Below are 23005 nucleotides of genomic sequence, written 5' to 3'. Positions count from 1 at the left end.
ATAACTTGGGAACAGTATTTCAGTTATCTTTCACATTTTTAAAAAAGCAATGAAAAAGCTGTATTTAGCTATCTTAAAATTTTATTTTTGGATGTGGTCCTTTCGAATTCACGTTGAACTTAAATAATATACCTAGAAATAAGAGGAATGATTAAATACTCTGTTGCAATTTATAGCTTTTCCTGGCTATAAGAGCATTCTAAAATGCACTATAAAATATTTCTAGTTGGCAGCATTGTAAATTGGTAGAAAATGTGGACTACAGCATCTAAAAATAAATCTTACAAATTTCTTTTAGCTAATGAATAAAATTTGAGAAATATATCTTTTAAAAACAATCATAAAATAAATCCTAGATTTTTAGAAGAATTTGAATATTGGAAGTACTAATTTTTATCATTATTTAGTGTTCTTTTTTAACATGTAGCCCCAATCCTGAAAATACTTACTGTACATGGACATGCTTAACTGTAAGCATCTGAGTAGTCCTATTGACCCAGTGTCCAGAGGGACTGTTCACATGCTTAATTTTTAAGCCCAAGCATTAGTTTTTTCAGGATTGGGGCCTATATTTGCAATAGTCAGTCTGTGAAACGAACTCCCACGGGAGCATAGGACCACCAAAGGCCTCACCACCTTCTTCTCCAGTGGAAGCATGTTTTTAAAAAAAAAATAAAAATAAAAATGAAAACCACTACACTTGCATACAGAAATCTTCTCCTTGGAAAAGAATGAGAGAGAGAGAGACCCACACGTGACAGTGTTAGTCCTGTTGCTTAGTGCCCTACTGGAAGGTACCCAGCTGCTGCAGTATGAGCAGATGAGAGCAGTACAAGAACCTGTATAGAATGAAGCAGATCTTATTTAATGTCACCTTTAGCAAATAACACTGTATATTATATACAGGATATTTATGCTGGTGTTTAAAGCCAAATTAGAGGATAAGATAGTGTTTGATGTCCGAGATCTCACTTTTACTTAGTTCTGTATAACTGCTTTTTGTGAAACTCAGTCCTTTTAAAGTGACTGGTTAGAATATGTAACACGGTTTCCTGTTTAGATGAGAGATCTCCAGATGCGCAGTATGTGGATTTGCTGCTGAATCCAGAACGTTACACTGGATACAAAGGGGCCTCTGCATGGAGAGTGTGGAACAGCATCTATGAAGAAAACTGCTTCAAGTAACTGGGGAGGGAGGAAAATGCATTTTATACTTTGAACTGTAACATTTCTTCAGAATACAAAAATTTGTATTTTAATTTTTTTTTCAGGCCTCGATCTGTCTATCGCCCTTTAAATCCATTGGCATCCAGCAGGGGTGGGTCTCAACTATTTTGTATTTATTAAAACACTTTCAAAAGCATTTCAGCTCACCTTGGTGCATTTTCCAGTCCAAATTATACAAATAATATCCTACGCTGTAGTACTATCTGTTGTCCACTTAGTGTCATATAAAGTGACAAAAACTAGATCATGAAATATAAAGAAATTGACCCTAATATACCAAAAACTTAATTAGCTAAAATTAATGCTCTGATCCTGCTAAATTGCACACATGCTTAATCTTATGCATGTCAATCTCATTAAAGTCATTGGGACTACTTGTGTGCAAATTAAAGCACATCTATAAGTGTTTACAAAATCAAGGTCAAAATCACATACTAAGATGGGTGGGAGTTTGAAAAACCTTACAGCAGTATCTCCAAAATTCATATCTTGAATCTGATTTTTTTTCCTCAAGCATCTAATTTTGTCACTTCAGTATGTTTATTGGCTAATACAATGCACAGTAACAACTTTTCTTTCATAGTCAAGTTAGTAATAACTTGAGTTTTCCTGACAGTAGTGTCATTTCACTACTATACAAAGTGGGATCCACTGGAAAAATTTACCTTTAAAGATGAAAGTTTGAAAAGCAGTGTTAAGTAGGCACACTTCATGCTAATAGAATTTTGATGTTAAAATTCTAAATGAAAATAAGTTTTTATTTTCTCAGTGAATCTAAATTGAAGTCTTCAGTTTCTGTACCGATGGTTGCCTTAGTTCCCATAACAATGAAATATTAATGTAAATCAATTCATTCAAAAAGAAACCCTATGTGTTGAAAATGAAGGAACTCATTTAGCATAGGCAAGGACTATCGGCAAAATTGTAACCAGTCTTTTGTTTTAAAAAGTCACTATTGAAATCAGTTAATTCAGTCTAAAAAATAACGCAATGTAGCCCTATATCTTATATGCATGAACATAGGCAGAGTCTCTGTTGTTACTCCCCAATACTTCCTTTTGTGTTTTTTTTTTAATTTGTCTAATTAAAAACTTAAATATTGACCTCATAGATCGTATTGATATTGACCATTGGCAAGCAGTTAACTATATTTGAATATTGTACTGTACTAATTATATTTAAAATGCTAAGCGTGTTTTATAATGTAACATGCACAGGAGTGAACAGTTCACTGATTGTAAGACCAAGAAAGGACCATTAGACATTTATTCAAACCTTCTGCATAACACAGGCCATAGGTCCTCATTCAGTAATTTTTGCACCAAGCCCATAACTTCTGTTTGACCTACAGCATATCTTTTGTGTAAAAGAAAAGCAATTTGTAAGATTCCTGACATGAACTAAAGAAGCATTTCTTGCATCTTTAAATATCTGTGTGCAGCAGGGTACATGTATCATTTCCCATAGTGTGGAAAAGGTTTTTTTTCTAATGTTCCTAGATCTTTATTTACAACTTTTTTCTTTTTTTTTTTTTTTTCCAGGGGAGGATGATGGTAAGTCTGATTTAATAATTCTCCATACTAGTTAAATATATAATGGGAGTTACTTCGGTAATTGTGATTTGTTTACTTGTTGCGTGAACTTCCTCTCCATCCAAAAGAAGAAATAATTTTCACTTTTTACCAGTGGAAAAAAAGAGGCAACGATAGTTGCCCTAATTATATAGTTCGCTTGTCTGTCTTTTTCCCATAAGAATATTTATGGTCTTGCTGCTGGAATACATGAATAGCAAGAAGAGTGAAGGTGAAGAAATGAAAGAGGGTCTGGGAAGGTTTTTACAAGACATGGGGTGGAAGTCTTTTGGGCCTGAATTGTGCAGGGCTTTGAGTTTCTCCTCTTTTCCATTGATGGCAGATGTAATATTTTTATTTTGATAGAGGAAAAGAACAGCTTTTTTTGACCCTGGATAGTTTCTTTATATATAGTCAGGGTGTTTTATCCCCTTTTTTTCCCCATTGTAGTCTGTGTATGATTGATTGCTGATTTCTAAAAAGATCTAGGGGTCATTGTGGACAGCTCAGTGAAAACCTGCACAATTGCAGTCAAAGCAAACAAAATTTTCAACTGTCAAGAAAGGGTTAGAAAATGTTGAAAATATGCTGTTGTATAAATCAGTAGTTACGCTGTTAGCCTGAACACTGTTGTGACTTTTGATCTTCCCATCTCAAAAATTATATAGTAGAAATAGCAATGATCCCGAGGATATCACTGAAGATTATTAAAGGCATGGGAAGACTTTCATGTTAGCAAAGATTAAAAAGAGTAAGAAAATTTAGTTTGCAAAGGAGACAAGGAGTCGTTATTGTGTATGAAATGAGTGGTGTGGGCTGGTCAAAAATAAGAATCTTCCTTGAAAATTTTTGGAGGAAACAAGAATTTTTTAAATTTCATAGAAATCTTAATTTTTTCACTAATAAAATGAAAAATTTGTTGAGAATATAAACAGATTTTGAGGTTTCAGGTTTGGGTCCTCCCCTCTTTCTATTTCCCCTTTTTTCCAGTGGAAAAGTGAGTGAAAAAGGAAAAGAGCAGGGGAACTGCTGCATTTTTTTCAATTTGATGGAAAAATAAATTATTTTTTTAAGATATGAAGACTTGCACTAAAAATGGCCTTTTGAACTATATGAAAATTTTGTGGAAGTTCTATCCATAAAAAATGCCATTTGAACAGTTCTGACCAGCTTTATGAATGATATTGTGTAGGTCATTTAATCGCTTGACGGCCCTAGTTTCTACTTAAAGGATGTTCATATGTACAAATGAATACTGATGGATTTAGCTATGTATTTTTGTGTTTTCAGGAGAATCTTTCTACACATGGCTAGAAGGTAAAAGAAAAGTTGATATTATGATGCCTAAAATTAATGTTAATTGCATTAGAAAGAACAGATACCAGTGTTATTCCCCAATTTCTTATCCCTACTCACTGTCAGTCATATTTGGTTGGTGCCTGGAGTGAGTGTACATCTTCATCTCAAAGCCAGTAATTGTTTCGTAGTGGATCAGTTATTGTAGTATGTGTAAGAGATTTTGCACCCTTATGTTGACATTCTACATTGCTAGAACACGGGTATTCACTTTCCAAGTCTAATTATCCATGATATGAGAGAGTTGTCTCTAAGCAATAGGGTTTTGTACTGTAGATAACTGTCCTCATACATGTTTTAGAAAATCTAGGTGATTGTATATTATGTTCAGCTGATCTATGATTTATGATATGAAGATTTATGAATATCTTTTCTTTATGAACCTACATATGGTGTGAAATCAAGAGTTTTTGGTAATGTAGGTTTTTAAAAGTATTTAGTGTAAACTAAATTGGACTTGAAATCAGGGTAAATTAGCCTTCTGAAATTATTCAAGCAATCATACTCAGAATGCACTCTTTTTATGCAGAGATATCTTTGTGCAATAAAAGTACCTTAAGAGGCATTCAAAGGCTTGAAGAGACCTCCTCTTTTGTTCAGTTTCCTTGTTACTGTAAATGCTCACCATTTAGCTACTCATGACTCCCAATTTTTAGAATCTAAAATGAGGAAGTAGACAAAGAAATTGCTAGGATCTTTATTAGGACTAATTGTGAGATGTTTTAGAAAGCAGGGGTAGTTGAACCGCTCATTTATACAAGCAGAATTGGTTTTAAGACCCAGAATAGGAACAGTTAGCAGCAAAAGCAATTTTTTACCTTTTTAATTGCCTTAAAATGCCAAGCAGGTTTAATACCGATAGCAACCAAAGGTATCCTAGAGGTGTGGAAAAGAATATTTTGTTAATTGGAGCAAGAAAACGTCATTAACCCTTTTAAGCAGCTAACTTTGTTCTGCATAAAGCATTTACTTCTGCTGTTAGCAGCTGTAAAAGCTACTAGCACAGGAAAGCATAATATCTGCTCTTTAAAATAAAGTAATATGGTGGTAAATGAGGCCAGACTTCCTAAAAGGCAGTTACTTCAGTTTGGCAATAGGACCATTTTACCCAGAATCTTTTGGAAAATATGTAGTAAGGGTTTGCCCTCTCAGTGGGGTAAAGTGCACTGGGGGTGGAGGGGAGGTGATTTTTAAAGTGCATTAACATGTTGAGCATTAATGGATCTGTGTAGACCCTGTTACTGTGCACTAAAAGTTCCCTAGTGCATTTCAATGTAGTGCTGTAGTATTTTTTAATATAACTTTTAATATGCAACAACAGAATTTACATAGACCAATTCATGTGAAACACGTTATTGCACTTTAAAAATCACAATCCCCTACTGTACATTACTGCTGTGTAGACAAAATCTCTACATTTGGAAGTAGCATACGTATCAAGTTTGCTCTCTCTACACCGGGGGCAACACTGCTTATTGACTTCAGAAAATATGGTTTCTAGTTAACTTGATCTTAACAGATTCTCTCCTGGTCCCCTTCTTCCAAAAGTGACTCCATGTCCTTTTGTTTACAGCCCTTTATTCCTGTGTTGTCCTCCCATTTCTTGTGTCATGCAACCTCCACTGTCATCTTCAAATGCTTCCTCAAAGACTTGTTCTGGTTTGCCTTCCAATGAAGACTCCCACTTTCCCTTTAATTTGCCCTTTAATTTGATTTGCCCTTTAATTTGATTTTGCTCCCTCAAATATCATCAGTATGTTGTTTCAGTTTTCTAATACTTGCACTAAACAACATCTTTTGGGTCTTCAGCCCTCTGAGTTACTATAGCACTTTTCAGTTAAACCACCTCATGGGTGGTGTCAGTGATCATGCCCTTAAGGGTCTAGACATATGCCTGGATCATCACCTTTTTTGTGATGAAATTGTTTTGTGGCTGCTGGTGCTCTTTATGTTCTCCTCATTGCCTCCCCTTTCTACGTCCCTAGGAAACTGCTTTCCGTCTTGGGGTTTTTTTTTGCCTCTTTTGTTCTCAGTTTTATCTTAACTGACTTTATATTTAAGTTGTATCATAGTTAAGCAGCAGCCTTGAGGTCTTCCACTGCCACTATTAAGTTTCATTTATCTTGGCCAGTTTTGTCCAAGTATTTGTTTTAATCTTGCCATTTTTTGTGCATTTATGCCTGCAACCAAAAAGAACAATCTTAGCAGATTCAAATGCTGCCTTTAAATTTGACCATAAAATATCAGTTGCAGATAGCAGTGACCATTAGGTTGGGATACCTTGTTTGTTTGGTTTTTGTGTGTGTGTGTGTGTATGGGGAGGGGAGGGGGAGTAATTTTTATTTTTGTTTTACTTTCTGGATGGTCACTAGTACAATTGTCTCCCTAGCTGTAGAGGCCAAAGTAGCTTATTTCAAATCTGTTTTACCCAAATTACATAAACGTGACATTTTTTTGCGTGGGAGATTTGTCTTGATTTTTTTACCAAATACTTAGATGCTTCTTTCTTTTTAATGTGTGCTGACAAAAGCCTTCCAGTAATGAACAAGTGTGCCTGTTATGGAGGGGCGGGGGGCAGGTGAGTGAGATGGTAGACTTTAAGATATAAACTCTTCCTACTGAAAGCAATAGGAATTTTTTTAAAGTGACACTAAAGTGGCATTTTCCTTGATTCTAAATCCAACACTAAAAGATAAACTATAAATTTGCATCACATTTTCAGTGAACATTTTTTTAATCTTAATGATATTTCTAATAATCAATGCTTTTTCTAACCAGGTCTTTGTCTGGAGAAAAGAGTATTCTATAAACTCATTTCTGGACTTCATGTTAGCATCAATTTACATCTGTGTGCAAATTATCTTCTTGAAGGTAATTTATATTTTTATGTAAGAGCCCTGAAAATGTCTCTCATCTTGTATGGCCATTGGGAATAGTTGTTTGTCTGTTTGTATGTATGTATATTAAGCCTATTAAATATGTGTATGTAAACACAGTTTGTCTATGTATTTGTGCAGTAGTTGTTTGTCTTTACTGAAAATTATCTTTCTGTTCTCCACTTAGAAACCTGGGGGAAGCCCCGTTGGGGACACAATGTCAAGGAGTTTATTCATCGCTTTGACCCTATTGAAACAAAAGGAGAAGGACCAAGGAGGCTAAAGAATTTATATTTCTTATATTTGATTGAGCTGCGTGCTTTGTCAAAAGTTGCACCATACTTCGAGCGTTCATTTGTAGACCTTTACACTGGAAATGTCCAAGAGGATGCTGAATCTAAAACCCTCTTGCTAGACATCTTCAGAGATACAAAGTGAGACATTAGATTTTGTATTACTATTTCAGCCATCTTCTAGGAACAGAGGTGACTTTTGGATGGATAGAAGGTTTGCGGAAGCCGGATAAAGAAAATGATGGTGGGAAAGAGAATGAGGAGACATTGGAAGGGTGCATTGGAAAGGAGGAGGGGCCAAAAACAGGAAAAGGAGGAAACATTTCTTGTTAGAGCCATCAAGAAACATTTTAAAACATCCAACCCTCATTTTCCCTGGTGTTCAAAATAGATTTCTTGCTCTTTAATATAAAATATACATAATTATATTGAAAATTAGTAAAATATAGCATCTAACTTTAGCAGAGATCTGCTGCTAAACCAGTTTTTACAAGTAGATTATCCCCTGTTGCTCAATTTCCTCTCCTCTGGTATGTCTGCTACTTGGGAGTCCCCTCAACCAACTCATATTTGGCGTCCCTTTGACTAGTCATTGTTGTAGGTCATCTCATTTCCCCTCTTCTACTGTGTGACTCAGTCAGCCTTCTGCTTCATTTTGCACTAGAAAAACTCAGTTATTCATGTCCTAAATCATAATGAAACTAAGTAACTTTTAGGCTGCAAGAAGAACACTAAGAGGATCTATGGGAGAAAGGGGTCTTGATTAGTGGGCAGAGGGGAGCAAAGAGAAATCTCTGCAAAACAAATAAACTGCTTCAAATAAGGTAGTGTTAAATTTATAAAATGGGTACCGTATATGGCAATCCCAAGAAACTGTTTTGTGTGTACTGAGAGTTCAAAAAAGTTGACTTTTTAAAAATGCTCTTTTTATAATCCTGAGATACTTTAGGCTGTATGTTATTTCAGATTAATACACACCGCAGACATGGCAGAGGATTGGGGTTTTTTTGACTTTGTGGTTTACTGTGCTTATAGTATGTGTTTGCATTAATCACCACTGCCACACAGGCTATCGTGACTTGTCTTCAATGAACAGAGCAGAAACTTCCAAGTAATTGTAAAATAGTTAGTAGAGTTATACTGTAAACTTGGTTGATAAATTAGAGTGTATGCTGATTTTCTTTACAATTTTTTGTTTGAGCAGATCCTTTCCAATGCACTTCAATGAAAAGTCCATGTTTGCAGGAGATAAAAAAGGGGCCAAGTCGTTAAAGGTAAAGTCCTAAACACATCCCTAATGTACATTTTTTTAATGAATAAAACCCAGAATATTATTTACTTACACTACAGAACCACTTTTAATAAACCTTCACAGCAGTGTACCTCGGGTGGATGCAGGGAAGGGACAATGAGAATTGTGTGTTGGACCTTGTAAAAGAAACTTAGTAACCTCTAACAAATTGACCTAATTTCATCTGCTTGGCAATAAAGACAATTGCGTGACAAATCCAAAAATGACCATTAAGGCTGCTTACGAGTTGCTTTTCTCTTGTATCCTCAGCCTGGCAGATTGAAATCTGTACTGGAATGCATTGCTCAGCCACTGTTGCTGTGGCAAGACAAATTCATGGAATCAGTCTGTGATAGAAGCAGTATTGTTTTTAAATAGAGTGTTTCACATGAAGCTTCATCTTATCCTTTAACAATACGGGGAGGTGTAATGCAGTTCCAAACAAACTTGAGTATGAATTTTACATGAGGAAACCTTGATTCGTAGAGGCAGATCGTTAATCTTAAAGCACTCCATCCATGTGTTCAACATTTGTCATTATTGCATGGTCTTTTGTTCAGATTCAGAAACTTGGATCACTGAATCAGTAAACAGTAAAGGTGCAAATCTGTTCTTCATATCATTGTTTCATTTGTAGTGTAGTAATTTTATTTACATTACAGGGGTTGCCGACGAAACTATTAGCATTGTCAGAAAATTAGTTAAGCCCAGCAGCTACTAACTAGATAAAATGCTGTGGATACATATGGATTCTATTTGTGTTCTCTCCTAATTTTGCCTCCTTAAATGAGTTGACAGGCTATCTAGTTTCACTGTGATGTATAGATAGTTGCATAAAGAAAAGGAGTACTTGTGGCACCTTAGATACTAACAAATTTATTTGAGCTCAAATAAATAAATATTGTTCAAATAAATTTGTTAGTCTCTAAGGTGCCACAAGTACTCCTTTTCTTTTTGTGACTACAGACTAACACGGCTGCTACTCTGAAATCTGAAGATAGTTACATGTTCATATTTTCTACTAAACATCTATTTTGTAATTCTTCACAGGAAATCCATTTAGTGAATTGGAGATGGTACACATCTGAATACTCACTAGGATGTTGTGTTTGGGGCCCACCTTACTGAGTCATGTGTATTCTTTCAGACTCTTGAACCTGAACAGAATACAGGCAACTGTCACTGGCTGGTATCTCTAGGGACACTCTAAGGCTGCAGATCCTCTGCTGGGACCTCTGTGGTCCAATTGCCTTGTCCCAGGGACTACTGCTGATCCTTCAGACTTTTCCATTGTTTACCACACCCTCTGCTATAAATTCCAGCCACGTAGGTGCTCTGAGTTTACAGTTTGTCATTAGGGGCATGTGATATTGAAAGCAAACACAGACAGACTTTGCACAAGATTCTAATTTCCCAACTTGGAGAGTTCTTTGGGCTTTGGCAAAGTCCTTTGGGGTGTCCAGGACCCTTCTGCTCAGATCATAGTTTTTCTTCAGAGTCATGTAGCCTCTCTCCTGCTCTAGATTAGCTAGCTTTTTCTGACATTGGCTGGCCCCACAATTATCATCACAAGTCATCTTTGCTACAAAAGTATGCCCCTCTTTCTTGCTTAAAGCTTCCTGTGTCATGCTTTGTGAGTTCCTCAAGTTTATAGGTCCCTTACCAACACTTGGTTTCTTCCATCTGCTATTGAGGATTTTCCACTCTCCACTCCTTACCAAGAAGTTGGAGGAGCTAGCTAGCTTCTCCTGGCTTTAACCAACCCATTGTCCCAAGGTTTCTTCCTGATGGGCAACCATTAATGTACAATCACTGACTGTTATCCCTGATCTGGCAGAGACATGCTGTAGTCCCTGTTAGCAAATAAGGGAGGCAAAAAGGCATCCTTTAAAAAGTGGAAGTTAAATCCTAGTGAGGAAAATAAAAGGAGCATATAAACTCTGGCAAATGAAGTGTAAAAATATAATTAGGACGGCCAAAAAAGAATTTGAAGAACAGCTAGCTAAAGACTCAAAAAAAAGCAAAAAAAATTAAGTACATCAGAAGTAGGAAGCCTGCTAAACAACTAGTGGGGTCACTGGACAATCGAGATGCCAAAGGAGCACTCAAGGATGGTAAGTCCATTGTGGAGAAACTAAATTAATTCTTTGCATTGGTCTTCATTGCTGAAAATGTGAGGGAGGTTCCCAAACCTGAGCCATTCTTTTTAGGTGACAAATCTGAGGAACTGTCCCAGATTGAGGTGTCATTGTTAGGGGGCTTATTCCTTCACCCACTTACTTCCCTGGTCCTTCTCGCATGAACAGAGAGCAACAATATCCGAAGTCCAAAGGTGCAAACAATTCGATGTTTATTGGGGTGAGCTTCCAGCAAGCACGATTCCAGATTCCTTCCTTAGTGTCCCCCCTCCCAGCTCTGACACCACAGAGCCTTACCTGTGTCCCTGTTCCCATTCCTGCCCTTAGCTAAACATGATTCCAATTTCCCCACCCCCATTCCCTGTTCCCATTTCCACTCCCCCACACATACACACTTCCTGATTGACTGAAGACTATGTAGTAAAACTTGAGTTCTGCTTAGCTATACCTTAACCCATCATTTTACTGAAATTTAACTAACCAATCCTAACATATTATAACATGATTATTTAACCGATTATATCCCACCACCTTAATTAGTTTTCACCCAGCAAAATTAATTATACAGCAGACAGAAACAATCCAGAACCAGACAGAGATTATACAGACAAACAATAGGGAAATGGGGACTATAGTGATAGAACAACAAAGAAATGAGGATTTCACATCCCAGCTATTGATAAGTGAGTTCTTGCCAGACAGGATGCTATCAAACTAAGTTTCCTTTTACATCTTCTAGGCACATCCCTTTCTCTGGAGGCGATAGGCATTATCAGGACAGGATTGTATTCCTAACAGCCCAATAGCATCTTATTTCAATGTGATTAGTTTGGAATGTGAGGATGTGACTGTTTGCTTCCCAGCTTATGGCTGCCTCTGCTGCTTAGCCAAAGGCCTTACCTAAGAACAGGGCCTCAGACTGTCACAGTAAGAGAAGGCCCTTACACTGACAGACAGTGATTTTGATTCTTTGTTTTATACCTCTATAACTAGCTAAGTGATAAGAATACACCTAAATTTTTAGAGTATAGGCCTTTACAGACAGTCCTGAATATCTATATCCTAACAGCCATGAGAGGAGGTTTTGGAAGAAATTGATAAATTAAACAGTAATAAGTCACCAGGACCAGATAATATTCACCCAAGAGTTCTCAAGGAACTCAAATGTGAAATCGCAGAACTATTAACTGTAATCTCTAAACTATCATTTAAATCAGCTTCTGTACAAAATGCCTGGAGGATAGCTAATGTGATGCCAGTTTTTAAAGAGGCTCCAGAGTTGATCCCAGCAATTAGAGGCTGGTAAATCTGACTTCAGTACTGGGCAAACTGGTTGAAACTATAGTTAAGAACAAAATTGTCAGGCTCATAGATGAACATAATATGTTGAGGAAGAGTCAACATGGTTTTTGTAAAGGGAAATCTTGCCTCACCAATCTACTAGAATTTTTTGAGGAGGTCAACATGCATGTGAACAAAGAGCATCCAATGGATGTAGTGTACTTAGATTTTCAGAAAGCCTTTGATGAGGTCCCTCACCAAAGGCTCTTAAGCAAAGTAAGCAGTCATGGACTAAGAGGGAAGGTCCTCTCATGGATTGGTAACTGGTTAAAACAAAGGAAACAAAGGATGGGAATAAATGGTCTGTTTTCAGAATAGAGAGAGGTAAATAGTGGTGTTCTCAAAGGGTCTGTACTTGGACCAGTCCTATTAATATATTCATAAATGATCTGGAAAAAGGGGTAAACAGTGAGGTTGCAAAATTTGCAGACAGTACAAAATTGCTCAAGATAGTTAAGTCCCAGGCAGACTGCGAAGAGCTACAAAAGGATCTCTCAAAACTGGGTGACTGGGCAACAAAAGGCAGATGAAATTCAGTGTCGATAAATGCAAAGTAATGCACCTTGGAAAACATAATCCCAACTATACATTGTAAAATCATGGGGTCTAAATTGGCTGTTACTACTCAAGAAAGAGATCTTGGAGTCATTGTGGATTGTTCTCTGAAAACAGCCACTCAATGTGCAGCAACAGTCAAAAAAGGGAAGAGAATGTTGGGAATCATTAAGAAATAATAAGACAGAAAATATCATATTGCCTCGATATAAATCCATGGTACACCACTTCTTGAATACTGCAAGATGTATTGGAATTGGAAAAGGTTCAGAAAAGGGCAACGAAAATTATTAGGGGTATGGAACAGCTTCCGTATGAGTAGAGATTAATAAGAGTAGGACTTTTCAGTTTGGAAAGAGATGACTAAGGCAGTAAATGATAGAGATCTATAAAATCATGACTGGTGTGGAGAAAGTAAATAAGGAAGTGTTATTTAATTCTTCTCATAACACAAGAACTAGGGGTCACCAAATGAAATTAATAGGCAGCCGGTTTAAAACGAACAAAGGAAGTATTTCTTCACACAATGCACAGTCAGCCTGTGGAACTCTTTGCCAGCGGATGTTGTCAAGGCCAAGACTATAACAGGGCTCAAAAAAGAACTAGATAAATTCATGGAGGAGAGGTCCATCAATGGCTATTAGCCAGGATGGGCAGGGATGGTGTCCCTAGCCTCTGTTTGCCAGAAGCTGGGAATGGGTGACAGGAAAAGGATCACTTGATTACCTATTCTGTTCATTCCCTCTGGGGCACCTGGTATTGGCTACTGTTGGAATACAGGATACTTGGCTAGATGGACCTTTGGTCTGACCCCATATGCCCGTTTTTATGTTCTCATGTTTACATCCACATAGAGGCATTCCACAATACAATTTCATAACTACTTCATAATATCAACCAGAATTCCATAGATTCCACAAATTAGTGAGCCTGCTACTTTCTAAACTGCTTAAAGCACTAGACTTCTTTTAAAAGCCTGCCTTAGTGTGAAACTTTTTTTCTGTATTTATTGCTAGGAGGAATTCAGATTGCATTTCAAAAATATATCCCGCATAATGGATTGTGTTGGATGCGATAAATGCAGATTGTGGGGCAAACTGCAGGTACGTTCTATTTTCATAGAATCATTGAATATCAGGGTTGGAAGAGGCCTCAGGAGGTCATCTAGTCCAACCTCCTGCTCAAGCAGGACCAATCCCCTTTGCTTTCCTGTGTATTCATATCTTTTTGTGAATCTGCCATTTTATCTAGAAATTTGACAGCTGTCACTATTTAGTTCTCTGGTATCCATGTGGTATTGTTCAAAATAAGTTCTAGAAACTATTAGTATTTGCCACAGTTACTTCACTGATTAAGATGTAAATGTTCACAAAGTTATGAAACATAATTTTCAGCAAACCTCAAAAGCAAAATCCCATTAGTGATGTCTTTTATTACCATCTTAAGACGTGTGTGTGTGTGTGTGTGTGTGTGTATATCTAATATGCAGTAAATAGATGAACCTTGCAAAATCGCCCTTGCCACCAGGAAATAGGAAGCTTTCCTGTCAAGTATAACAAATGCAGTATTTCTATTTACAAGCATTCAGAAATGATGAGATTGGCTTAAGAATCCTCAGACTTCAAATATTTTTGGACACTCTGTTTGCTTTTTAGTTTCTGCATCTTTAGCGTGTCCTCACTTCATGATTTCAGACTTCTCTCTGCAACCATTAGGGCTAGAACCTTTTTTAAAATGAAAGCTGAGATTCTCATGTATTCATTAGTCTTCAGGAACTGCAGCTTTAAGAAAGAAGCCAAATGTTACAAGACTCACAATAAAACTGCAAGTGTTGATAACACTACCAATGTCTTGACTTCTGCAGATCTTAAACATAAATAAAAGCAAAATTTAAAGTTACTATCCCTGAGTGTTGGAAATAGTCTTAAAAATGTGAACTGAGAATAACCAATACTGTGAGAGCAATTGCTGGCATTACATCATCAGGCATGGAGGGAGCTCCACTCACCCTCCTTCAGCTCAGCAGCAGAATAAGTGGAGGAGCAAATGTAATGACACCTGCTGAATCCTCAAGATCCCGCCCCCCCCCACTGGCTCCTCTGTGCTTCCACTATCCTTTTATCTCCTCATGAGAGGCCAACTTAAGCCAGGCACACACCTCTCCTGTCCTGCAGCATCCTCTTGAAACTGTCCCCAACCACTGCCTCCTGTTCAGATCCAATGGGTCCTTATCATAGAATACTAGGGTTGGAAGAGACCTCAGGAGGCCATCTAGTCCAATTCCCTGCTCAAAGGCCATAGAAGTAAGTGTGTGTGTGTGTGTGTGTGTGTGTGTGTGTGTGTGGCGGGGGGAAGGGGGAATAGAAGATAACTGGCACCTAAGCACTTCAAAAATCTCTAATAGCCACTTTCTACACACAAAGGAAGGAGTTAAAGCAGAAACCTCTCCCTCTTTCCCTGCAGAGGCTAAAGTAGTAACACTGACAGTGGAGCAGCCAGGAGGTGAGGAGCCTAATGGTTTGATTGAGGGGGAGAGGTTTTTGAGGCAGCCATGCGGATGCCTGATTAGAGGAGAGGGGCTCAGGTGGCTTTAGCAACCTTGAAGAACTGCTGCTTTGTGGTAGTAGATTTGGTTCAGCAGAGAAGAAAAATCATGAATTTGGGAGGGAGAGGGAAGAACTGAAATTTGATGGTGATGGGAAGAGAATTCATGAATTTGAAGGTGAGGTGTATGTGTAAAAGAGAGAGAATGAACTTGGTGTGTAATTGGAGGAGTGCATGCATATTGTTAAGTGTGTACTGGTACATGTGGGAGCATGTCCAGGTGTTGAAGGGGAAGGCAGAGTGTTGTATGTTAGATGGAGTTATGCCTGAATAAGTAAATTTCTCTTGACAATTTTGCAAGGGTGAACTAGACTGTTTTATTAATGGTTTAAAAATACTGAATTTCTTTTAGACTCAAGGCTTAGGAACTGCTCTAAAGATTTTATTCTCTGAAAAAGAGATTCAGAACCTTCCCGAGAATAGCCCGTCAAAAGGTTTTCAGCTCACACGTCAAGAAATAGTTGCTCTCCTAAATGCATTTGGAAGGTAAGTTTACCTTTTTTTGTTTGAAGATATCTAACAGCAGGCTGTAGATTTTAAGGTTAACTCTTGATAAAATCTGTGGGGGAAAAAATAGATTGAGATTACCTTTTTTTGGGGAGGAGGAGAAGGGTAAGTAAGTTTATAAATATCACTAACACCTTGGTGCGAACTATTTGGAGTAGTGATGATGGCAAGTCTCACAATGTTCATATTTGGATAAATACACAAGAATGAATGCGTATCCTAGCTATCAGAAATTAAGTTTAGAAATTTTGGCTTTGAATCTCTTCAACAAGCTTTATCATGAGATTTCTGATACTTTTTCTTTCTGAGCCAGGAATACTATGAGTGCAGCCGGTAGTGATGCACTTTGGGTCCTGAATGTGCACACATGAAAAAAGTGGGACAGGTGCAAAAGTGTTACCTGCATGTTGGAGAATGTTGTTTTTTTTTTTTTAAAAAAAAAACCAAAAAACATGCTTAGTTCTAATTCAGTTTTACAACTGAGCAAAGTTTTGTGTGGTGCTCATTTTTTCCACATTAGTATATATCTTTAGCGTAGCTGTTTCATTGGTAAAAAATTGGCAGAATTTTGCCTGTCTGCAAAGAATCAGTCTAAAGTTTTATTTCATCAGTGTGAGTTGCAATTTTTAAGGGTGAAAAACTTCCACTTTGTTCCTCATACTAGGCTCTGAGCAACTGAGCAAGCTTTACAGGTTTTTGGCACTTTTCTCCCTCCCTGCTGAAACCAGTTTAGGTAGGATTAAACAGCTATTGAACTTTGCTTAGCAAATTTGGTCATCTTTTAAATAAAATAATGAAGTAAGGGAATTCTTTTGAAATCCTTCTAATCTCTCACTTAAATATAATTGTGTCAGTCTTATAAATAGGGCAGATTTTTGGAGGGAAAAAGTTTTACTTTTAGAATTGTTTAAAAATCTCTAGTTTAATGCCCTGAAACAAACAAATGGAAGAAGAATTTGCAATATTTTTGCTATTTTCAACATATACTAATACAAAGCGGGTTTTGTTTTGTTTTACAGGCTTTCCACAAGTATAAAAGAGTTGCAGAATTTTAAACTTTTATTACAACATACTAGGTAATGATGGTTTTTACCCATCCCAGTAGTGATGACCATTAAATGACTGCATCAAGCAAAAAGAAATCAATCCTTACAGGACTTGTACTACAAGCTGATTTAAAAAAAATGAAAAAATCAGATACCAACTTGAATATTTATGTTTAAAATAGGAATGGTTATTAATTAGAAAGATATTTATGAATGAAGTATATAGTTTTTAAACACCTAAATTATGCTGATTTCCTGTCTGTTAAGTTTCTCTCCTCCGGTCATTGTTCTGTTGTATCGCCATTTTATATACGTTTTTTTTGTTTCACTGTTGTCTTTCATTCAAGGATAATTGTTTAACATTAAATTACTGTTCCTACATCTTGAATGCAAACTTGCACTGCTTCAAACAAAAATAAGTGGCCCCCCCTTTTAAATAGTGGACATGAAAATATTCTAAGGGAATAGTCACTGCTTGATTCTAGCTGTATAGAAGAAAATCCTTATTTTCTTTTTGTTTTTTTTTCAGTTTTCACTTGCTTTTTTATTTTCTTATATTGTATAACTCTAAACAATGGGAAATGAATTAACAGAAAATTTATTTTGTGCTGTGAGGTCCTTGGCACCTCATTGATGCCAACTGTTTCTCACCATCCCCTTGTTTTTAAACTTCCTTGATCCACACATGCACACGCTGTCATGACTGCCTTCTCGCTGACCGAATAAGGATGAACATTATTTCTCCAGAGCTCTAAGTTGGCAATATTGGTCTACCCCATGGGGTTGTTAATGGAGCGCTGCTAGTATGAGGAGCTCTGATCAAACATGCCCTCCAGCCTCCCCTTTTTCCTCTCCTCCCCTAGAATCACAGGATCAATCTAGGACTAATGTTTTAGCATTATAAGAAATTAAAATATCGTACTTCTTTCCCTGTTTGGGCAGTGGAAATCCATTAAGAATGGATACAGTTTGGATTGGACTTTAATGGGATTGTTTGTTGTGCGGCATGAAAAGGTCAGTGCAAAAAAGACAGCTTGTTTTGATAGACTTGATTTTTTTAAAAATACATTTTAAAATGGCAAAATATGACAACATTTAATAGTGCATACTTTTATCTATGCAATCCCTAATCATATCTTCTCCAAAAGGATATTCAACATATTTAATGAAACGGGTATATCATAGTGCATCTTATGTAAATTGATTGTTAATTTGCTCCATCAGGTTCCAAAAAGTACTACTGATCAGTAGCAACCAACAGTTGTTTAAATTTAAAACTGAAGTAATAAAAGTAAATAGTATTTTTGAACAGTTTGCTTAAGCTGTAATAAATGTAATATTTAGTGAAGTTATCTGAGTACATTATGAATGTCAGTAATGCTGGTACAGTTTATAGATATGTCTATAGCATCTTTTACTTAAACTTAAAACTATCTTTACAAAACAAATAAATAAAAAGTGCTCTTAAACCTTTCTCATCCTACCATACCAGTGTTTTTGTTTATAAAGTATATAGTATTCAGGGGTGAAAGTAAGTTAGAGGACTTACCGGTACGCCGGAGTCCTGAGCACGGGGCATGGCCTCAACCGGAAGAGGCGTGGACTTAATTTGGAAGAGGCGGGGCCTTAAATCCCCAGGCCCTTTAAATCTTGATTTAAAGGCCCAGGGCTCCAGCTGCAGTAGTGGCGGCTGGGAGCCCGAGGCCCTTTTAAATTACCCTGAGCTACCAGCTGCAGAGGCGGCTGGGAACCCCGGGGCTTAGGGGTGATTTAAAGGGCTCTGGGCTCCAGCTGCCACTACCGCAGCAGCGCCCCGGGCCCTTTAAATCACTGAAGAGCCCTGGGGACTCGTGGCTGCCACCGCTACCCGGGGGCTCTGGCAGAGCTTTAAAGAGCCTGGGGCTCCACTGTGGTAGTGGCTGCCGGAGCCCCGAGCCCTTTAAATCCCCACCTGAGCCCTGCTACCCAAGCCCTGGGGTAGCGGTGGCCGGGCTCCATCAGGGATTTAAAGGGCCCCCGGGCTCCAGCTGCCGCTACTGGCCAGGCCCTTTAAATCCACTCCGGAGCCCCACCGCTACTACCCCAGGGCTTGGGCAGCAGGGCTCATGCTGCGATTTAAAGGCCCTGGGACAGTAGCGGCTGCTGGAGCTCTGGGGCCCTTTAAATCTCCGCCAGAGCCCCACCGCCGCTACCCCAGGGCTCGGGCAGCAGGGCTCAGACGGAGATTTAAAGGGCCCCGGGGGGGTAGCGGTGGCTGGAGCTCCGGGGCCCTCTAAATCCCCGCCTGAGCCCTGCTGCCCGAGCCCTGGGGTAGTGGCAGCAGGGATTTAAAGGGCCGGGGCGGTAAGGGGCTGGAGCTCTGGGGCCCTTTAAATCCTTTAAGTCCCGCTGCTGCTACCCCAGGGCTTTAAATTGCCGTCTGGGAGAGCCGGCCCCAGTATGGCGCACCAGCTCTTACTGGTACGCCGTACCGGGGTGTACCGGCTTACTTTCACCTCTGATAGTATTGTAACTATAGGTCATGTTAAAGTGTGTTAGTTTCCATAATGTTGCACTCTACAGTTCAGAGGGGGGAAAAAACTTTGAAAGCAGCATTATGTACTGTGTTCTTCTTGTAACCATCCAGTCCATAAACAAAACTACTACCTTTTCCATTTGATTGAAAAGGAAATAGGCTATCCTGCTCTCCGTATTTGCTTTGGAATCAAACTGATGAAAATTAAATGGAAAAATCATTTTGGTTGCTGTTAAATAAATTAGCATTGAAGCTGATATCTTGTCTTTATACATTATTATTTAATCATTACATAACATTGGTATAACTCATTAATAGACCTTTTAAGGCAGTGATAGAGTAAACTAATGAAAACCTCAAAATGTTGATATAGGGTTTCCTTGCCCGGTAATCTAACAAGAGACTTCCTTCCTTTCATAGCTGCCATGTTTTTAGTTCTCAGACACTAAGATTTAAAATATCTGTTTTTAATGACTTATTATAGCTGACTGAGACACACTCCATTTTGTACCTTTTTTGTCATTCTCCTGGCTTTTGGGTTAATTATTAAGAGCTGGAGGAGGGCTTTAGGCTCACTTCTGTGTGAGAGGTGGTGCACAGGTGAAATTTAATTCTACGGTTAATGGTGGGTTCAGATTCCTATGGCCTTAGATAGGCATCTGTTTAGTTATAATTTAAATAAAAATAAATTAGCTGCATAGCCCCAGGATTAGCTCCTGAAAGGATTTAAGCCTCAGTTATATTTTTCTCTCCTGCTTCCTCCTTGCTTTGTGGGGAAAGACAAATGACTAATCTTCTCTTCCTCCACCAAAGTTTGGCCAACATTTATGGACATTGGCATCATTGCTGTGTACCCACTCCATCCACTTGCTCATATGGGGTGGGGTAGGGGACCATACAGCTGCTATTTTCCCCTCACACCCATAGCCATAATCCACACAAGGCTGATGCAGCTGTATAAGGCAGTGGAGTTTATTTCCTCTATTCCTACATATGGCTGGGTAACAAGGGCATAATTGAACCTTAAGAGAATTCTGTATGAGACAATTCTGTGGCATTTGAGGATGGAGCTCACCTCCTTAGTAACCAAATGAAGTGAAATACTTTCCTTATTAAGAGATTTGTGTAGAAACTAGTTGAAACAACTTTCCTCTGTCATGTACCTTTTTAACTATTTGATGTACATTCTTTGAATATGTTGCTTATGAAGTTTTGCCATGTGAATCAGATGACCTATAGTTTATACATTAAATTAAATTTTACCAACTTGCAGACCTGTTTTTGATATTAAAAATGAGGCAGTTGCACTGATACTCATGAGTGTAAACTATTTTAGATTCCAGGTAAATACTGACTAGTGCTGGCTTGTCAACACTGCTCTTGCCTGTCATTCACTTCAGAACAAAAATATACTTCCTAGTGTAAATGACAGAATGATTGTAATAGGTGATATAGTAACGTAATAAGGAGGAAAAAAAATGCTTGAAATTCCCTTAGTCACTGGGATTTGATACCATTTAAGTGGGAGAGTAAAAAGATCTGGTGCAAACTGTACATGTTAAGTTAAGACACTCTTATTGAACTTAAGATCCCAGTACCTGAGATGGAGATGATATAAACTTGATAGAACTGTAACAGATATACTGATCTTTGCAAATTGTTTTGGTAAAAATGTTTTTTTTCCCATTTCAGTCTGTTACTTGTGTTTTAATATGTTGCGGTGTGTGTGTGTGTGTGTGTGTGTGTGTGTGTGTGTGTATATAATATGCATGAAATGCCACACAGTGGCATGTTTTCTAGAATTGTGTTCTAATGGTTGGAAGGAAAAAACCTATCCTCCATCTGACCTTTTATTGTTTTGTGCTTTTTCTGGGCAATGGTCTTTAATATGTTGTAAGTACTGTAGCCTGTTTAATATATAAGCAAAAGCATCTACAACACCTACACCTCAGGACTCCACAGTACCTGAATGTTTGGTGTATCTAAAGTAATTTATGAAAATATGTAGCATGTTTACCACAATCCAAAATTCACAGGTAGAATTGCTTGGAGGGATTCACACACATTTACAAATCTTTTTTATCTATATCAGAATCTGAAAAATGAAAATTAAATAACTCTTTCTCTGGTACACATCTTCCTTTTGTGGGTATAACTTTATAGGATTTTTTCATTGAAAGTACCATTTTCTTTTCTTTAGACTTACCATATGTTGTGTTTTTTATTCTCTTCCCCCCCTCAAATTATTTCTAGTGCTGGAACAGTATCATTTCATAGAATATCAGAGTTGGAAGGGACCTAGGGAGATCATCTAGTCCAACCCTCTGCTCAAAGCAGGATCAATCCCCAATTTTTGCCCCAGATCCCTAAATGGCCCCCTCAAGGATTGAACTCACAACCCTGGGTTTAGCAGGCCAATGCTCAAACCACTGAGCTATTTAAAAACTTTAAATTACCTATTTATCTCTTATTATCCTGTCCCCAAACCCAGGGCTGTCCCTAGGGGGGTGCGGGACCTGGGAAATAGGCGCCGAGTTTCTAATCTGCTGGGCGGTGCTCCCCCTGGCTCCAGCCAGACTCCAGCCAGACTCCACCCCTTCCCCCAAGGCTCCGCCCCCAGCCTGCTTTTTCCTGCCCCACCTCTTCCCCGCCAGTTCTGCCCGCTCCCACGAGTGTGCTGTGCCCTCACTCCTCTCCCCTCCCACAGCACCTCCTGGTGCTGCAAAACATCTGATCCGCGGTAGGTGCTGGGGGGGGAGGCGCTGATTGGTGAGCCCGCCGGCAAGCAAGAGGCGCTGGGGGATGAGGTAGGTTCTGGTGGGGGGGATCCTCCTCCCCCCCACTGCCTGCCACTCACCTCCCCGTTAGTCTCCTCACCCCGCTCGCCCCCCTGACTCCCACCTCACCTCCCCATGATTTCATCCAAGCGCGGGGCCCCCCAAAGTGCAGGACCCGAGGTAGTCACCCCGATTCACTATACCCAAGGGACAACTCTGCCCAAACCTATTAGAAGAAAATAAGGAGGCTGTCATATTCTTTTTGGAGAAATCCTACTCAAAAGTAAATTAATGTATTGTATTATTATTCAGATTTTTAATTATAAATATTAACATTGCCATGTATCTGTCACCACTTAAACTGTATTGTGATGTATGATGCAGACAAGTTCTGAGAACATAGCTGTACACAAGCCAAATTCAGCCCATGGATGTTCATATATGGGTCCCATGATTTTCACTGAGTGGCCATAAATACATTCAAGGTTGCCATTTGGCCACAATGTCTGTCTGAAGAATTCTTGAAATTAACTCTATTTTTAAACATGGGAAATCAGTTTTATTTTTTATTCAGCAAGTTGGGCTCTTATTGTGAAATTGTCTTATATAAATAATAGGGCTGTTGATTAATCACAGGCAACTCACGCGATTAACTCAAAAAAATTAATCATGATAAAAAAATTATTTGCAATTAATTGCAGTTTTAATCACACTGTTAAGCAATAGAATACCAAGTGAAATTTATTAAATGTTTTTGGATGTTTTTCTACATTTTCAAATATATAGATTTCAATTACAACACAGAATACAAAGTGTACAGTGCTCACTTTATATTATTTTTGATTAATATTTGTACTCTAAAAATTATAAAATAGTATTTTTCATACTCATACAAGTACCATAGTGCA

The 23005-nt window shown here is 38.2% G+C and overlaps 1 protein-coding gene and 1 long non-coding RNA gene across 5 annotated transcripts in view; one reads left to right on the top strand and one right to left on the bottom strand.

The window, feature by feature from the left end:
- Positions 1-18288, top strand: part of ERO1B (endoplasmic reticulum oxidoreductase 1 beta) — a 53853-nt gene extending 35565 nt beyond the window's left edge. For 3 of the 4 annotated variants that reach the window (XM_043511411.1, XM_043511409.1, XM_043511410.1), the window contains 10 exons: positions 1061-1181; positions 1272-1318; positions 2727-2780; positions 4089-4115; positions 6933-7025; positions 7218-7464; positions 8528-8597; positions 13665-13751; positions 15605-15738; positions 16779-18288. In XM_043511411.1, the coding sequence (XP_043367346.1) occupies positions 1061-1181; positions 1272-1318; positions 2727-2780; positions 4089-4115; positions 6933-7025; positions 7218-7464; positions 8528-8597; positions 13665-13751; positions 15605-15738; positions 16779-16839 (941 nt within the window). In that variant the 3' untranslated portion in view covers positions 16840-18288. The remainder of the gene's footprint in view (positions 1-1060; positions 1182-1271; positions 1319-2726; positions 2781-4088; positions 4116-6932; positions 7026-7217; positions 7465-8527; positions 8598-13664; positions 13752-15604; positions 15739-16778) is intronic. The other variant, XM_038396004.2, reaches the window with a different exon arrangement.
- LOC122459421 lies at positions 4876-22325 on the bottom strand. The gene is made up of 4 exons (XR_006280119.1): positions 22222-22325; positions 21338-21415; positions 14227-15811; positions 4876-5030 (listed from the first exon to the last, which is right to left on the bottom strand). It is a non-coding gene; the product is annotated as an uncharacterized LOC122459421 (long non-coding RNA).
- Positions 22326-23005: the final 680 nt, after the last annotated feature.

This window comes from Dermochelys coriacea, chromosome 3 (assembly GCF_009764565.3).
Source record: "Dermochelys coriacea isolate rDerCor1 chromosome 3, rDerCor1.pri.v4, whole genome shotgun sequence".
Classification (NCBI taxonomy): domain Eukaryota; kingdom Metazoa; phylum Chordata; order Testudines; family Dermochelyidae; genus Dermochelys; species Dermochelys coriacea.
The sequence above is the reverse complement of the archived record's forward strand: the minus strand, read 5'-3'. Positions and strand labels throughout refer to the sequence as shown.